General features: G+C 54.7%; 1 protein-coding gene across 3 annotated transcripts in view; it reads right to left on the bottom strand.

Annotated features, from left to right (window-relative positions):
* Positions 1-7,853: 7,853 nt before the first annotated feature.
* UNC5B (unc-5 netrin receptor B) overlaps positions 7,854-17,260 on the bottom strand; it is an 83,665-nt gene continuing 74,258 nt past the window's right edge. For all 3 annotated transcript variants that reach the window (XM_054572658.1, XM_054572657.1, XM_054572656.1), the window contains 8 exons: positions 16,581-16,970; positions 15,842-15,929; positions 14,055-14,223; positions 13,692-13,925; positions 12,132-12,281; positions 11,352-11,516; positions 10,341-10,522; positions 7,854-9,331 (listed from right to left, as the gene is read on the bottom strand). In XM_054572658.1, coding sequence (XP_054428633.1) covers positions 9,166-9,331; positions 10,341-10,522; positions 11,352-11,516; positions 12,132-12,281; positions 13,692-13,925; positions 14,055-14,223; positions 15,842-15,929; positions 16,581-16,970 — 1,544 coding nt within the window. In that variant the 3' untranslated portion in view covers positions 7,854-9,165. The remainder of the gene's footprint in view (positions 9,332-10,340; positions 10,523-11,351; positions 11,517-12,131; positions 12,282-13,691; positions 13,926-14,054; positions 14,224-15,841; positions 15,930-16,580; positions 16,971-17,260) is intronic.

A 17,260-nucleotide genomic window follows, 5' to 3' on the forward strand; every position in this document is an offset into this window, starting at 1 on the left:
GTATAAAGCTCATAATAAGGGAGGTGATAGTAAAAGTTCAATGGCACAACTGCTATTGATGCCAACAAAATGGATAAGGGAGTAATCTTTACTACTCTCTGAATTCTTACACTTACTATCTCATTTAATTCTTACAGTAAATCTATGAAGAAAGGTTTGTCATCCTGATTTTGTTGTTTGAATATCGGAGGCCCCAGGGGTTTGAGCAATTTGCTCAAGGTCATGTGGTTAGCAAATGATGGAATCTGGGTTCATACCCAGGTCAGACAGATCCCAAAGCTCGTCCCCTTAAACTTGAAGCTGAGCTGGGACCAGGGATAATGTCAGGTTCTGTTTTCTGAGCATCCTCATGGCCGAGCCCTGGGCTCAGCTCCTGCGTGTTGGTGGTTTTACGCCTCCCGCACCCTATGATGTGAAAGTTGAAGACACAGAGGCAGGTCAGCAGGACCCTGAAGGAGCACAAAGGGGCACGTGGACACTGAGCCTTGCCACATGACAACTGGGAAATTTAGCTGGAAGAGAAATTGTTCCAGGACGGACCATGAGAGCTGTTTTCAAATATTTAAAAAAGCTGTCAGGGAGCAGAAGATTTAGATTTATTCCTATTGAGAATAAAATAAGTCACTACAGTGAAAATAAGTGAACACTCAGTAAGTGCTAGCTATTATTACTATTGGAAGTAGTGAGCTCCCCATCTCTGAAAGTATTCAAACAGATACTGTATAAGCCCATGCCCAGGTCATCGTGGAGGGAATTCCGCCATCAGGTGAGGGTGGTTTAGATGGTGGCTGAAGATCCTCACCTCTGTCGTCCTCAAGTCTGTGAACTAGATCCTGATGAACCCCTGTAGTTCTCAGGGGCAGCCTCTGCCCAGTGTAACGCCCTTGGGTAATTGTAGTATTTACTGGTATGAGTCCTGGGCATGTGTCCCTGGGCACCAGGTAGTAGGGGGATTGCCAGGACCCCAGGGGCTGGCGGCCAAGCCCTATTCTGGTTTTATCAGGCATAGGAGAGGCTCCTGGGAAGATGATCAGCCAAGGCCACTATCCCCTGGAGAGATGCTGGAGGGGCTCTGGGGCAAGTGCTAGTGTCCCTCTGATGCAACCTGAAGAAAGAAGTGCCCAGGGAGGGGGCCCCGTGGCAGTCTGTAGAGAGGGCCCAGGCCTTGGGACCCTGTCGCAGCCAGTGAGCCCCAGAACCAGAGCAGCTCTGAGCCTGACCCTCCTCTCCTACGAAACCTTTCCTCAGCTCCCCATAGCCTAGTAGATCACAAACTGGGAGGGTCTTGTTTGGCTTACACAGTATTTAAACAGAATTAAGCCAACAATTACAAAGGGAATGAACTCACATATAAATTTTAATGCTGGTCTCTGATTTGTCAGAACAGGAGGATGGAGCGGTCTGGGCATGCATTCCCACCTGGCAACACGGGACCGATCCCGCGGTGCGGGCCTTCCCCTCCCGCGGGCCGAGCGGGCTCCGGTGAGCCACAGTTCCCACTTCTCCCCATCGCCCCTCTATTGCACTGAGGCTAAAGGTGGGAAGCCATTTAACAGAACATTTATCCTCCCATTTTACTCCGCGTGGACTCATGCTGCTAACGAAAGTGGGAAGTGAGCAATGTGCTGAGACAGCCTTATGTTTCAAGAAACAGCCAAGAGGGCACATTTCTTGCCTGTGAAGTGTTGATGTGGCCGCTTCTCTCACTCACATGACCCAGCAGGCTGGGTCCCAGAGAAATTTGTTTTTGACCCCTGGCCTATGGACAAAGCCCTGAGGCTCAGCATGGGGGACTTCCTTGACCAGCCCCAACACCGAGGAGCAGATTGGTATGAATGTAGAGTGGGTGGCCTTGAGGGAGCCACACGCCTACGGGAGTTGGGGCAGCAAGGCGCCTCTGTCCTTCCCTGCCCCCAGCCCGATCCGGCACCGCCTGTGACTCCACCAGCCCGTCTTCCTCACCGTGGGCTTTCTCATCCCCGCACCTGTGATCGTGCTGTTCCCACCACCTGGTGGTCCCTCCATGCCCACCCATCTCTTCCTGCCTAAATACCACCGCCTTCAAGATGGGCCAGCCGGAATCGCCCTCTCCCTCCGCCCTGCTCCCTCGTGCTCTGGTGGCACCATCCTCAGGCCGGCGGCTCGGTCCTGGAAGATTGGCCATGGGAGTCGCTTCTTATTCTGCTGGGAGCCACCCGGGCCGATCCAGCAAGCCCCTGCCCCGGGGCTGTACCTGTCTATGGATTAGATCAATAAGCAATGACTGAATGTCCAGGTATCCTAGACCTTCTCCTTGGGGGAAGCTTTTTAGGCTGAGGACCTGGGATGAGCAGATTAAAGCCACCCACAGGGAGCCCTGGGCTGAGCCAGCCCCCCATGGCTACCGGAACAGCGGTGACTCACCGGTGCCCCTCCCCCAGGCGTCCCCCATGTCCCAGGCTTGGGTCACTGAGAGGACACCAACTCATCCCCCGCACCACACACATGCCCATACACCAAACAGTGCCCTCAGACTATGTCAGCACCTCTGGCAGACAGCAACCTTCATATCTGCTACAGGGACATCAACATCTCTTCGTAAGAAATTTCATCAAAGCAAGCTGCGGCAAACTTGAGCCTTAAGGTGTCTCCCACAAAATGCATAACAGAAACTTCGTGCCAAGGTCTGAGAAACTTTGTGTTCTAAAATAGCGTCTCTTCTAGAAGGCCCTGCTGGACCCCAGGCTTACTCGGAGGCTCCCCTGAGGTTCCATGCTTCCCTGCCTACTTTTTCCTCTGTCTCTTCCCTAGACCATGGGCTCTGAGGGCAGCGTGTACTCAGCTCTGGAACCACGGAGTGACCAACACAATGTGCCAAGTCAGTTGTTGGACAGAGAGCAAGGAACCCCAATCCCTACCCTGCCAGTTTGTTTTGAAAATCAGGACTTGGGAGCTCCTCCTGCCCCTGGAATGTGGTGCCCAGTGCAGGGATTATGTGAGGAGCGGCATCCCTTTGAGAACAGCCCTCAGTTCTCCGGGCCCAGTTCAGAAAAGACTTGGTGAGATGCCTGTGCCAGTGCAGGAAGTGACAATGGGTTTGATGGCAGCTTTTCCATAAAGTGACAAGGGAGGACGTTGGGAGGGGGGGAGATGCCCCTCTGTTGGGAGTGGAGAATGGTTGGCTGAGTCTGTGAAGAGAGGAGGGGGCAGGGGTGCGGGGAGCAGGCCGCCAGGGCACCCCAGTGACCTGCGTGGGGAGCTCCGAGGACTTTAGTTAAAGACGGATGGGTTGAGGCTTAGCCACCAAAACGAGACTGTCTTAATAACACCATGGGAGGGAACAGTCAGAGACCTCCGTGGAGACATCGTTAAGGGAGCTGGCTCTCCAGTGGGAAAGCCAGCGTCAGTGTCGACAAAGTAAAGCTCCAAAGTTATTGGAAAAATAAAACTATTTCATGTTTATACCTCGAGGGGTTGAGAGCCTTGGATCAAATCCATTATATTTAAATATTTACATGTACAAATATGCTTGTTTCTGCATAGATCTTCAAATGGGATATGTAAGTGTAACAACTACCTCTATGGGGGAGGGGCGATGGGGGGATCTACTTTTTATCTCTTCTTTTGTACCTTTTGAATTTTTTATACCATAGGCAAGTATTACAATATATTTTCAATTAAAATGGGCAGTTTAAAAAATTTTTTGTTAAATGGAACTGGATGAGGTTCCCTGTGTCTGACCTTACACTATAGAGGTGAAATGGATTTTCTCTTCTTCAGGGTCCCAGTGGAGGATGGGCAGCCGGCTGCCTGTCCCACCCAGCAGCCCTTCCTGGGCAACAGCTGGTAGCCCGAGTTCACTGGCTATGCCTGGCCGGCCGCCTGGACGTATGTGCCAGCTCTGTCACCTCCCAGGGAAGCTACTTGGTCACAGGAGTGGAACCAGCTCATCTTTTGCTCACAACTGGGTTTTCCTTATCTATTTCTGGGGCTGAGACAGAGGAGGGCCCAAGGGGTGGGGCTGTCACATCCCTGCCTAGAGCCAGACCCCCCAAATTTCAGAACATCAGCCAGAGAGCCCTTGCAGAGCTGCAGGTCTACGGCCCACACTTAGAGGTGGGGAAACGGGCTGAGGGAAGGACGGCGACCTACCCAGAATCAGGACTAGAACTCAGGTCCCATGCTTCTTAGGGCAGAACTCTTCGAACCCGCCCCCCACCCAAGAGACAGGTGACAAGGAGGGGTCCTCCTGCTCAGGTGGTGGCAGAAGGTTAGGGGACTTAAAGGGTACCTTTCACTCCGGGGAGGACCCGACAGCTGCCTGTCTGTGGGAGCTGCTTGTATAAAATAGCTGTTCCACCTCCGGCTCGGTCACTGCCTCCCTAGGCTGCTGCTCCCACCTCAGGCTACATCCCTGTGTGTGTGTGTGTGTGTGTCTCACACACACACACAAACACACGTGCACGCGCGCGCACACACGTAAACCGTCCCTCTCCTCTGCTCCCACCCTGCCTGACCCACTGGAATGTGATGATGGCTGGAGCTGCTCTGGGTCCCCGGGGAATGATGACAATCTAAGCTGGCGGGGTTGTGTGTGTATACGTGCAAGTGTCTTGCCTGCCCCACTAGGCCCTAAGTTCCCAGAGGACCTAGCCCAGGTACTCCCTACCCCCAGAGGGACAGCCAGGTGGTACCTGGTACACACCCCGGAGGCACGGGTCCCAGAAAGTCGGAGCTGGCAGGCTCATAGGTACCACATACTTCAGAGCATAAGGTTGACAAAGGGTTCCATGGACAAATACATCTGGGATACCCTGGATGAATATGAGGAAACCAGCTTCTTCGGGTGGGACCTCTCAGAGCCGTCCATGTGCTGATGAACACTGGCCCTCCCTGACCGGGCCAGAGGGTGCTGTCACCACAACCTGAGGAGACCGTGGAATCCACTTAGAGCAGGCAATGCATGCTGGGAAATGCTGGGACCAGACCCCACTCACAGAGAACTGAGGTCCAAGGGCAGAGGGGACAGCTGAAACAGGGCCGCTGCCAGTCGTCTCACACCTTTGTGCACATTGGAAATAAATGTCCCCTCAAGACTTTTCCATCACTGGGAAAATGAACACCAATGTGATTTTATTGGAACAGGGTCCTTTACTGCCACCTGCTGGAAACACCTCAAAGTAAATACAGGGCTACCACCCTTGTGGGAATGGCACCACCCTCCCCCTAAGGTAGTCTAGTCCCGTGTGTAACCTGCCCAATCATGGAGGGCAGCCCTGGGTCCTAAGTCACCCCACCCGAGCCCTCACATCATTTCCCTTCCACCTGCATGATTTCTGATGCTCCTCAGGTGAGTGTTCTGAACTGGCCACCCAGTATCGGCCCCAGCCAGGACACAGGCTTCTGAACTTCACACAGGCAGGTGGGGACACTGGGGCCTCACCTCTGTCGCCCCTCCCACACATCACCGGGTCCAGGGAAGGCTCAAACGACTGACCCCTGAACACACTCCTCGTGTGCTCGCGCACTGAGAGCACTGACTAGGGAGCAGGGCCTGAGATGCAGGCCAGCACGGGCTTGACCTTGCTCTGTGATGATGGAGGAGTCCTCATGCCTCTGGGGGTCAGTTTTCCCTTCTGTAAAATGAGGCAGTTGAGCCTGATCATTTCTAGGAGCTCAGGGCCATGACAGTGACCTCCCCGCCCCCCAAAGCCCCTGGAATTTTGAGAAAAGTGGGAAGGCCACTTCATTGCTGGTAGAAAGACAGTCCAGAAGGCAGCAGAATACAACCTGGAGGGTTTTTTTATTAGACTAGGAAATATAATTTATTTCATAAAAATTAATTTTGTTACAATAGGAATGCTAAATGTTATTTACAGGTTGTAGTTTACAGAATAAACAGAGGTGGGGTTGGGGCCATTCCTGAAGCCCTGCAGCCCCGGGACACAGAACCACGTCCTTGACCCAGGCTGGGGGGCAGCCCTTTGCCCCCAGGAGAGCTGCTCCCTGACCCCAAGCTCCTGAATCACCTCCTGTCAGAGGACCTGCTAAGGGACCTGGCTCAGCTGCCTGGTTGCTGGGGGAAGCGGGCAGGAGGGCCCTGGATCGGCCAGGAGATGAGAGGGTCTCATGCCCTCAGCGGGACCCCGGCCCTGGAACTCTGGATCCTGGGCACTTCAAGAAAAGGCAGAGGGAGAGGCACGTAGAAGATACACCAAGTGACCCTATGGACTCACAGGACAGAAAACAGGCACGCCAACCTCTGGGCGTCCCAACTTGGGACTTGAGGGAGGCACTCTCACACAGGTGGGGACACGTTTCTGGAGGGGAGCCCTGATGTGCCCGTGTGTGAATAAGAGCACACACACACACGCAAACACAAACACACCCCAGAGCGAGAGAGACAAAGACACCCACGGGAGGGGCAGGCCCGCAGGCACCTCACCCGCCGCTCTCAAAGCACACGGGCCACATGGGGCTGTCTCTCACCCCGTTCCCAGCCCGAGGCGGGCAGCGTGGGAATGTAGTCACAGCAGACTGGGTATATTGATGAAGCCACTACACCCGTTCCTGGCTTTTCTTACAAAGCTGGACAGTCTGAACCTTCCCAGGAGGCTCCAGCCAATTGGTTCTGAGCCCCAGGCCCTGGTGCACAATTCCGAGGAATCAGATCAGGCCTTGCAGGCACTCTGAGCAAGTAGGCTTGTGGGCGGGTGGGCAGGCAGACCACAGAGACTTCCATCCACTAGGGTTCCCATCCAAAGCCTACAATGATAGCCTCTCAGAACCCAGAGGGCCTCAGGCCGCAGCTTTGAGGGCTTCTAGCAAAAAAAGGAAATGAGGCCCAGGGCAGGCAATCACATGCCTGAGGCCACAGTTTAATGGCAAAGCTGAAGACTGAGCTCTGGTCTTGGGACTCCAGGCTGCCCACGGACAATTTAGAGCCTGTGATGGGATCAGCATGGGTGACGCCCCGGGTGGCCCTGGCTGGACTGCCCTCAACTCCATGCCATCACACAGGCCCCTATGACTTGGGCTAGGGGTGCCCAGGGAGGCGAGCCCCAGCAGCAGGATCTGCAGACAAGGACGGCTCCCTGCTTCTTGCCTGAGTCACCATCCACATAGGCTTTGGGGTAAGGAGCTGGGGTCCCAGCCCCGATGCAGGCCTGTCACCTTCCGCAGTCCTGACACAGGGAATCCTCTCTGGAACCTCACCTGCCCAAGGCTGGCACACGGCCTGAGGCGGGCAGGGAAGCCAGGCTGGGGATGCCGGCTGGGACTGCAGCCCTAAAACCTGCTTTCTTCTCAGGAGACCAGACTTTCGGAGGCCGAGAGGTGCCCAGGCTGGTTCCGGCGGCGGCTTGTGGGCCTGCTGGGGCAAGCCCGGGGTCCGCGCCCAGAGCCGTCTGGGGCCGGCACACGCTTTGCCTGGGTGCCACGGAGAGGCCTTTGATGAAGTCTCTGTGCCAGAGGCAGGGGCCTGGTCCCAGCCATCGTCAGACAGCTGAGAAGGGACAGGGATGCCATCCCTCCCCTATTAGGGACCCTGCTGGCCCCTCAGGACATCCTGGAATAGGCTGGTGAGGGGCTGCCAGCCTTTCCTCTCTGGCAATCCTTCCTGTTCCAAGGTTACCCACCTCAAGATCTCCCGGACTACAGAAGGGGGAAGGGAGGTGCCCGTGGAGATCAGAGTTGGGAAAATTGCCCTCCACCCTCCCTCCTCCACTCTGGGCGGGCGGGCATGTAAAGCTCAGCCAGGCCACCCACCTCCCAGCCTTCTAGGTGGCACGGCTGCAGGTAACTCGTTCCTCAAAGCCGCATGGAGCCACAGAAGCCCTCTCATCCACCCCTTCTGTCTCACAGGAGAAACAGGCTGGGGAAGGGAGAGTCCTGGATTCCTGGGATTCGAGAGCACCCCAACCTGCTCCAGCCTACCTGTTCTAGAGGCTGCTGGGAGGGAAGTGTCCTGGCTGGCCCCGCCTTAGGGTGAATTAGAAGAGGTGACCAGGGGAGACTCTGGTCTCCCACTTCTTTCTCTGCTGGGGCCCTACTTCTGGGCCATATCCCCTTCCAGGAGCCACCAGATCATGGTGCTGGAAACGGTCTCCCTGGTGCACAGCTGGCCTGGGCGGCCCACGCTTTCTGTCCTAGGGCCAAGAGGAGCCCGGGAGGGAGGGAAAACCCCACCCCACTCCAGAGCTCAGGGCTCCTTGGCTTTATAAATTCACTGTCTCCTTAAGATTTTAGAGGGAAACATGTACCATGGCTATATCCCCACCTGAGCCTGTATGACTGGGGAAACTGAGGACTTGTAAGGATTTAGTCTAAGATGGAATCATTAGCAGCAGAGTGTTCCCTTTTCGGTCTCTCTCTCCCTGATACACACACACACACACACACACACACACACGCACGCATGTATGCACGCACGCGTGCGCGCACGCATTCTCTCTCTCACTCCTGGCCAAGACCATGAGCACGCTCACATTCACCACACTCAAGAAAAGAGTTTTCTATTTTTTTTTTGTTATTTTTCATTTTCTTTCTTTTTTTTTTTTCTTAAAAAGCACTTATCCAAATATCTGGATAATAAATCATTTGCGTTTCCTAAGAAACTGGGTTTTTCTTTTCCCTTGTGGTTTTGGTGTTTTTCTTCTTCTTCTTCGAGCCTTACTAGCGGTATGAAGCTTTCTTTCTTTCTTTCTTTCTTTCCTTTAAGTTTTGGACAGGAGAAAGCAGTCTGTCTGAACTGTACTTGACTCTTCAAAGAGGAAAATGGTGTGAAGACAGAGGGCTTAGGGAGGAGGGAGAAATCAATAGCTGAGGAAGAAAACGAAGAACAAAACTAAAAAATACTTAACCCAGAGGTCCCAGGGCGGCATGTGGAGGAGGGAGGGCCACCCCCTAAGTGTTTCCAGAGGCCTCAGCCCCACTCCGGCTTCTTCACGAAGGTCTGAGGCCAGGAGACACAGCAGGGGTGGGAAGGAACACCAGGTCCTCCCGACACCAGAGTACACGGAATTCCTAAGGCTGGTTGTGGTCTGGGGGTGGGGCAAGGGAGGAGGAGTAGGGGTGACTCTGGCTGTGAGCTGGGGGCAGCAGAGGCTGACCTGCCCCATAGGAAGCTGCCTGGACTCCCTGCACCCGCCTCCTGCCAGTTCCTACGAGCCCGCAGTCCGGGACAGCTCAACAGTCCCCATCAGTGGCCATGGCCACCAGCATCTCGCTCTTGCCCATCTCCTCCAAGGCACTCGCCAGGCTGTTGAGGTCCCCGTCATCCTGCTGCAGAGCTTCCCAGAGGTCCAGGATCACACCTGTGGGGCTTGCTTTGGTGGCAAAGTAGTTCAGGTACCTGGCGGAGGGAAGAAGGACACCGGGCTGCCCAAAAGTTCAACACCTCCCAGAAGCCTGGGCGTGGGGAGAGCACGGGGAGGTGGGAAGACCGTGGGCTCTGGGGTCCCACAGTCCTGGGTCTGAGTCCCAGGCCCTCGGCCTGCAGGCTGTGTGGCCTTGGGCAAGTGACTGTACCTCTCTGAGCTTCAGTCTCTTCAGCTTTAAAACAGAAACTGTCTAGCTGGCTGTCATTCATCATCTTATTATTATCACTGAAAGACACTGGCCCCAGGAGAGACTCAAAACCTTGAACTCTATTATCTCTTCCTCCTACCTTTGTCCTCTGCCCGATCTCGCCCCATGCACTTCCCTGAGAGCAGGAAGAAAGCCTTAGAGAGCTTTGTGAATCCTACCCATTTCTGATAAGATGTCTTAAAAAAAAAAAAAAAAAAAAGATTTATTTATTTATTTCTTAATTTATTTTTAGAGAGAGGGGAAGGGAGGGAGAAAGATCGATGTGAGAGAAAAACATCGAGATTGGCTGCCTCTCCTATGTACCTTGGCCAGGGGGTTGGGGGACCAAACCCACAACTTAGGCACATGCCCTGACTGGGAATCAGACCAGCAACCTTTCACTTTGTGGGAGGATGCCCAACCCACTGAGCCACACTGGTCAGGGCTCTAAAAAGATGTCTTAAAACTGGCATGTGCTCAATGCAGGTTTGTTAAATGGTTTCTCAGTAAGTATAACATCATTAATGATGATGATTATTGCTATCATATTTACCCAGCATTTTAAGTTCTCCAGCCACCCTCAGCAAGCGTTTCCAGGACACCCGCTCTGTCCTGGGCCCTGGGGTGCTGATGGTGCTCACATGTAGCTGGTGCCTGGCTTTATCTGACTGTCATAGGCCAGTACGACAAGCACAATGCTTCTCAAGGAATGGGTGTTTCAGACTTAGCATCCTCCAAGGAGAGCGGAAGTGGGCTGCAGTTTGGGTGGGCCAGGCCGGTGTCCCGACACTTACCGGTCCATGGAGAGCTTCTTCGCCAAGAGGCGCCAGTCATTGCCCCGTGAGTTGGGGGCGTCCAGGCTGTTGCATATCTTTTGGCGGATAGACAGCGGGATCTTGAAGGCATAGGGTCCCAGCTGGGTGGTGAGTGTGCCGCTAGGGGCAGAACAGAGGGCATCCAGGGAGCCAGCAGGTGTCTGGAAGGGCAGGGGTCACGGGTGAGAGAGGCGAAGGTCTCCCATGCACAGTGCTGGGCATCTGCCCCTGTAAGCCTTCCTGCCTTGAAACTATGAGCACACGGAGGCTCCATTCAGCCCTTACCTCATCTGGATAGACCCCAGCTGCTTAGTCAAAGGCCTTCTCCCTTGGAGGGTCAGACCCCAAGGGCCAGCGCTGCATGCCCAACCCCCAGCCCTCCAGGGGTACACCGTGCTAATGTACTGCCCAGGGTGAATGTTCATGCAGCCTCAAGACTGCATGCCATGAGGAGCCCAGCCACAGTTTACATACGTGGAAAATGAAGTCTAGAGCGGGAACAGGAAGTGACTTGCCCAGGGTCCCATGCCAAGCTAGTGGCAGAGCTAGGTCTAGACCTGTATCTAGTGCTCTTTACACTGCACTACCAGGAGGGTCGAGCGCTGCCCCCCTGGGTGGCCTGGTTTTTGTGGACCTCAGTACAGATTTATAGTGGTGGATAGAGAACCGCAGGCTTGGGCCAAGCAATGACCTGACACAGGGTCGATGGTACCTGCCGTCCCTGAAACCTACTTTTTCATTTCCCATCTCCCCACTAGATGGGATCACTGGATGTCTCCCTGGTGGAGATCTAGTGAGATAATCTATGTCGCTTGGTATAGAACATGTCAAGCACAGAATAGGCATTCAACAAATGGTAGCTGTTAGCAAAATGTGACCAAGTCCCAGCTCAGACTTGGGGGTTGAGGGGGACGTCGTTGTGGCAGATGGCATTTCCACTCAGATGCAGAGTGAGCATGGCGGTCTGCATGCTGTGCCCCCAGCCCTCACCTCTGCCAGTGTGGTGTGCAGCTGGAATATCTGGCCTTCCCCTTCCACCTGCCGCACGCAGATCTTGCAGGTGAACTCTGTGGCGGCCAGGCTGTGCCTCTCCAGGGTAAAGGTGCAGTGAAGGGCCTTCTGGCTGCCACTCCAAATGTGATAGAAGGGGATCTCCTGGGGAGGGAGGGGAGTCAGGGTCAGGGAGACAAGGCCAGCCTTCCCCGGCCTCAGGGAAAGGAGGTGGAGGTAGGTAATGGGCCCAGTATCTGGAGGGCTGGGCCTCTCGGTGGGGCAGTGCAGACCTCCCCACTAGATGGGCAGAGGGAGAGCCAGCCAAGGATGCTTCAGCTGAGAAAGGGACGAAGGTGGCACAAGTCTGAATGTCTGAGTGTCTGTGTGTATGCACGTGTGCCTGGGGCTGGAAAGCCAATGGACTCAGCGGTGTCACAAGGACGCGACCATGGTAGATAAGTTCGCACAGTCTGCCAGGCGTAAGGGCTCTCAGAGATGGTTGAAGGAGACGCAGACGGACATTTACGCATGGGGGATGTGTGGTGTGGGTGGGACTGCGAGCGTGGCCGTCAATGGTGCTGAACGTGGGGATGTGCCTAAGGATGACTGGGAAGGGGGCGTGGCGAGGCGGTGGGAGGGAGCCGGAGATGGAGGGGCGAGGCTGCAGGGCTGAGGAAGGAGCAGAGCCTGGCAGGGGAGACTGGCCTTTCCTGGGCAGATCCCAAGTGTGCCCTCACCCCAGCCCCAGCCCTCCCCCTCCCTCAGCCCAGCCCTCACCTGGTATTTGGCCAGCAGCTTGCTCCTCCAGTGAGCATGGGCGATGTCGTGCAGGGAGAGGCGCAGGTTATGGTAACTGTTCTTAAACAGCAGGGGTTTGGGCTCCTCCACAAGGTAGCCGCCCAGGGTCCGCTCCAGCTCCAGTACCTCCTGTGGGTCAGGGTGCGGGGCAACAGGAAGGGGGAGCCCATCATACTTGGCCAATGGGCCTCTTCCTACTGTAAACTTGAGAGCGGAGACAGATTTGGGCAGAGGGAACCAGGCTGTGACTTGCAGGCAGAGACCAACCTGAGCACAGGGCTGGCCACTTGGGAAGTACTCATCTTACAAGGCTTGTGTGGACACATGGATGAATTGACAGAAAAAAATGGATAGATAAATGAATGAATAGTGGGATGGATGTATAAATGGATGGCTAGAGGGACTGATGAATGAATGGACAGATGGATGGATAAAGAGAGAGATGAACAGGTAGGCACAGAGATGGATATACAAATGGATGGATATAAAAGAGAGGAACAGATGGAAGGGATGGTAAATGGATGGATGTTTGAAGGCTGGATGAACAGAAGACTGTTGACTGAAAGAGAATATAGACAGACGGGTAGAAAGTTAGTTGGATGGATGGACAGACGGACCAGGGCTGAGTAAACAAAGAGTACCAGCAAGCCAAAACGTGGCAACTTCCCCCTTAATCTCCACTCCGTTCTCTGACCAAAGCTGGCCATTAGCCCAGGCCCCAGTACCAAGAGATCCAGGCCACAAGGCCATTTCCCAGGAGTCTCCAGCCCATTATGGGCCCTCCTGGAATTTCAGGCCAGCATGGTCCCAGCAGGAGACACTCACTCTCCCATGAGGCCTTTTCACCTCTGTTGCATCAGTTGTCAACTTGGAGCTTGAGACAAGTTACATGAGACTGGGAGCAAAGGAACAGGAAAGGAGCAGCTGTAAACAGGTGTCCTCCCGGTCTGTGCCCCTGCCCACTGGACAAATTCCAAATTCTTTGGCATGGCCCCGACAGTGTTGGGAAGCTGAGCTCTGTCTCTCCAGCCCCGTCTTTCTCCCTCACACACCTCCTGCAAGCTTTGGTCACACGGACACACACACACACTTTTGGGTCAGCTGCCCTCTCTCCTGGAATGCCCTTCATCCTCTATGTGGCATGCCTACTTCTCCTTTGGAGCCTGCCAGCTCTGCTATGAAGCCTTCTCACAGGCCCCCTCCCCAGCAACCTGGGCCCTGAAACCCCCTTCCAGGCTGGTGCCCCCTCGGCCCTCTGGAAGACCACCGTCAGGGACCCCCTCTTTATGGCCCACCTCGAGCCCGGAGATTGGAGAGGGCAGGACCTATGCCTGATTCATCCCTGTATCGAGAGAGTGTGATGCCATTTCAATGTTTGAGGAATGCCTGAGCAGCTGATTGAGGCTGATGGAGGATTGCCCGGAAGGTACCATGGTCTCGGGGAGGGGGATACTAGAAGGTACCATGCAGCTGGCTGGCTGTGGGGGATGTACCTAACAGGGTTCCAGGGCTGTGTGGGTACCTGTGGCCTGGCCTTACCTTCAATGCCACAGGCGTGTCCTCCAGGCAGTAGACCCTGAGGCTGTACTCCAGGGATGTGCAGAGGGCCGGGGCGAAGATGGCCAGCTGGAGCCGCTTGACTGCCGAGCGGGAATAGGACTCTCCCGTGAACACATAGGTGCCCAGCTGGTCTAACAGGATGTGGCAGGACCTGGCCTCCAGCTGGCAGTAGCAAGGGGTGTCCAGGGTCTCCTCGTCCAGGGTCACCACTTCCTGCAAGGTGAGAGTTAGAGTAAGGCACAGGTCACCGTCAAGGCCCTGGAGGGGGTCCATCCAGCTTAGGCCAGGGGAAAGGAGGCAGGTTCAGATAGTGGGTCCGGCGCCCCAACTTTGGCTCCTTACCTCCCAGTGGCCTTGGTGGGCCTGGGTCTTGAGCTGGAAGATCCAGTTGCTGGCACTGACTTCGGCACAGTGGGGCACCGTGAGAATGACAGGGCGGCACAGCAGGAGGCCTGTGGGCCCACAGGTCACCGAGGGGCTCAATACTGTCTGGGTCCCTTCCAAAAGTGGGCTGGGGGAAGGTGGGAGGCAGTGAGGGGAGGACTGAAGAGCTCAGCCAGGGCTTAGATGAGTGTTGGGCCCCCACTTCTGTCCCTGCTCCTGGGGTGACAGAGGGCAGGTCCCTACCCCTAGGGCTACCAGAAGTCAGGGGTTAAGGAGAGGCAAAGAAATGGCATAGACCCTCAGATTGTTTCCAGGCTTTTGCTATCACATTATGACATTCTCACAGCCAAACCTTTGCTCACATTTTCAAAGATTTTACACTCTTAAAATATTTTTAGGTGTTGCTAAACTGTCCTGTAGAGCCCTGGCTGGTGTGGCCCAGTGGGTTGAGCGCTGGCTTGTGAACCGAAAGGCTGCCAGTGTGATTCCCAATCAGGGGCCATGCCCCTGGCAGGGTCGTGGGCCAGGTCCTCAGTGAGGGGTGTACAAGAGGCGATCGCGGCCAACTGATCGGTTTCTCTCACACGTCGATGTTTCTCTCCCTCCCTTCCTCTCTCTTTGAAAATAAATAAATAAAATACTTCTAAAAACACACAAAAAATGTCCTATGGAAAGCTGGTACCACTCTACACTCTCACCAGCATGCCATGTATGGCTGTGTTCCATGCTTTTGCCAGTATGAAGGCATTATTGTTTGAAAAAAAATCTTTACAAACTCACAAAGCAGAAACCTTCCAATGTCTCATGGCTGTTTGGGTAACTATTTGATTACAAGTTACGTTAAACAATTTCTCATACATACTGGCCAGTGTGTGTGTGTGTACACGTGTGTATACATAACAATGTGTGTAAATCACTTGTTTATATTATTTGCCCATTTTTCTACTGAGATGTTCAATTTTTCTTATTGGTCTTTAAAACCTGCTTACATAGTAAGGAGATTAGACTTTTGTCATACTGTGGCCAGTGTGCTTCCCCCATTAGGTGAGTGTTCCAGCAACCCGTCTGTGTCAGTGGACCAGCTGGCATTGTTGTGAGAGGCTGCATTCGGCCTCAGTGAAATTTTTTTTGAAGGTTTTCAATGTGTTTGCCCATTTCATGACAGGTGATTTACGAGCGCACCTGCCCACACTGTGCTAAGTGTGCAGCAGTTTTTGACCCAAAATGGGCATGATCCCTGTGCCCCAATCTCCCAATTCACCTGATTTCACCCTGAGTGACTTTGTTTTCCCGGATGAAAAAAGTGTCCTTAAAGGGAAAAGTTTTGCCGATGTGGAAGAGGTAAAACAAAAAACAAGAGAAGCACTAAAAGGCATCAAAAAATCGATGAGTTCAAAAACTGTTTTGAGCAGTGTAAAAGAAACATCTCAACAGGTGTATTGCATCAAATGGGAAATACTTTAAAGGTGACTGAAGTTTGAACATGTAAGAATACACACACAATTTTTTATAAGTAAGTTCTGATTTCAGGGGGGGTTCCCTCTCATGATTTGTTGTGCTGGTTCTGCAAGTTTTAGATGTAGACATAAGAAGGTCTTTCAGTGTTTTCCTTGGAGGGCTGATGCTGGCCTTAGGAGCGGCCTTAGAAAGGGAGAAGGTGATGGTTTGAGCCCAGGGCAGGCAGGCAGCAGGGAGAGAGATAGAGCGGGGGAAGCCCGGGCCAGGGCTGGGGTCCCTCTACTCACAGGGTGCTTTCTGCTTTGTTGATAAGGAGGTACATTTCGTAGAACTTGCCCTGGGGGATCGCTCCATTGGGTACCAGCAGGCTGACCCCTAGGAGGAGAGGGAGGTCAGCAGGGAGTGGCTGAAGGGAAACCAGGAGCTTAGAACAGAGGGTGGGGGCTGTGCTCTCAGCCTGGGGCAGAGAGAAAGACATCCCGACAAGGCTCCAGGTGGTCACCAGCAGGGGACGGGGAGAGAAGGTCTGGGGACTGCGTGCAGGCAGAGGCCAGGCCACTGACCACAGAGGGCTTGTCGGTGGCACAGGGGCCTCCGGCACTGCGGTGGGGTGTACACGTGGGACAAAGACCTGGAGTCGGAAGGTCTCAGGGCTGGCTCCGGCCTTGGGTATGATGCTGGGTAACTGTTAACGGCTGGCTGTGCGCCATGTGATGGGCACCCCTGCCTTCTGATGCCCAAACCTAGACAGCTCCGCAGGTGAGTTGAGCTTCATGGGCTATTCCCCCTCAATTAACAGACGAAAAGGCTGAGGTTTAGAGAGTGGCTGGGCCAAGGCTCCCCCTCCCCCCCAGCAGTGAAGCGGAGGCAAGCCTCACACCGAGACCTTCTGCTTTATAGTCCCGTCTTTCCCTGGGCCTCACTCTGTCCACCTGTGAAGTGGGAGCAGGGGAGTCCCATCTTCTGCTGGGGCTGACCAGGGGATGTGCCAAGGACAGACTGACCAGCAAGCAGAGAGGGACCCACCTGTGCCAGGGATGCTGAGCCTCCCGCCCAGGCAGCCAAAGGTGCCGCTGACACTGCTCCCTGGGTCACGGGGCAGGCCCAAGAGCTGCTGGGAGCCGAGGCTGGCACTGCGCAGGTGCAGGAAGTGGGTGTCCCGGGAGAAATCGCCAGGGTACGTGCCGGGCGGCAGCACCCCCAGCAGGTCAGTCCCGTCTGGCAGGCCTGACCCAGAACCAGTGGTGCTGGAGCTGCAGACCTTGATCTTGAGGTTGGGCAGGGGGTCCAGCAGGGGCGAGTTGGTCATGGGGATCTTGTCAGCCGAGTCCTGCAGGGCGTACACGGGCCCTCGGTAGATGCCGGCAGTGGCTGTGAGGTCCGGAGGCACAGAGGGGTGCAGGAGCTGGGGCTGGTCTGCGGGGACAGCGGCTACAGTCTTACCCAGACGTGCCTCACTGGCCCACCCCCACATTCTGCTCCTGCCTGGGGCCCTCCTGTTGCAAAACCCCACGCAGATACCAGCTGTGAAAGGCTTTGGGGACTCACCAGCCTGGGTTACTCCTTTCCTTTTCTGCACCTCTCTAATCCATACCAGTCCACATAGTGACCTCTAGAACTAACTCTGGAAAAACCCCAGATGGGAGTTAAGAGCCCTCGCTCTGGTCCAGCTGGTCTGTCTGCCATGCCCCACGGGGTGCCCTGTC

Source organism: Pteronotus mesoamericanus, unplaced genomic scaffold (genome assembly GCF_021234165.1).
Source record: "Pteronotus mesoamericanus isolate MK-2021 breed Mesoamerican mustached bat unplaced genomic scaffold, CSHL_Meso_final contig_24, whole genome shotgun sequence".
NCBI classification, from domain to species: domain Eukaryota; kingdom Metazoa; phylum Chordata; class Mammalia; order Chiroptera; family Mormoopidae; genus Pteronotus; species Pteronotus mesoamericanus.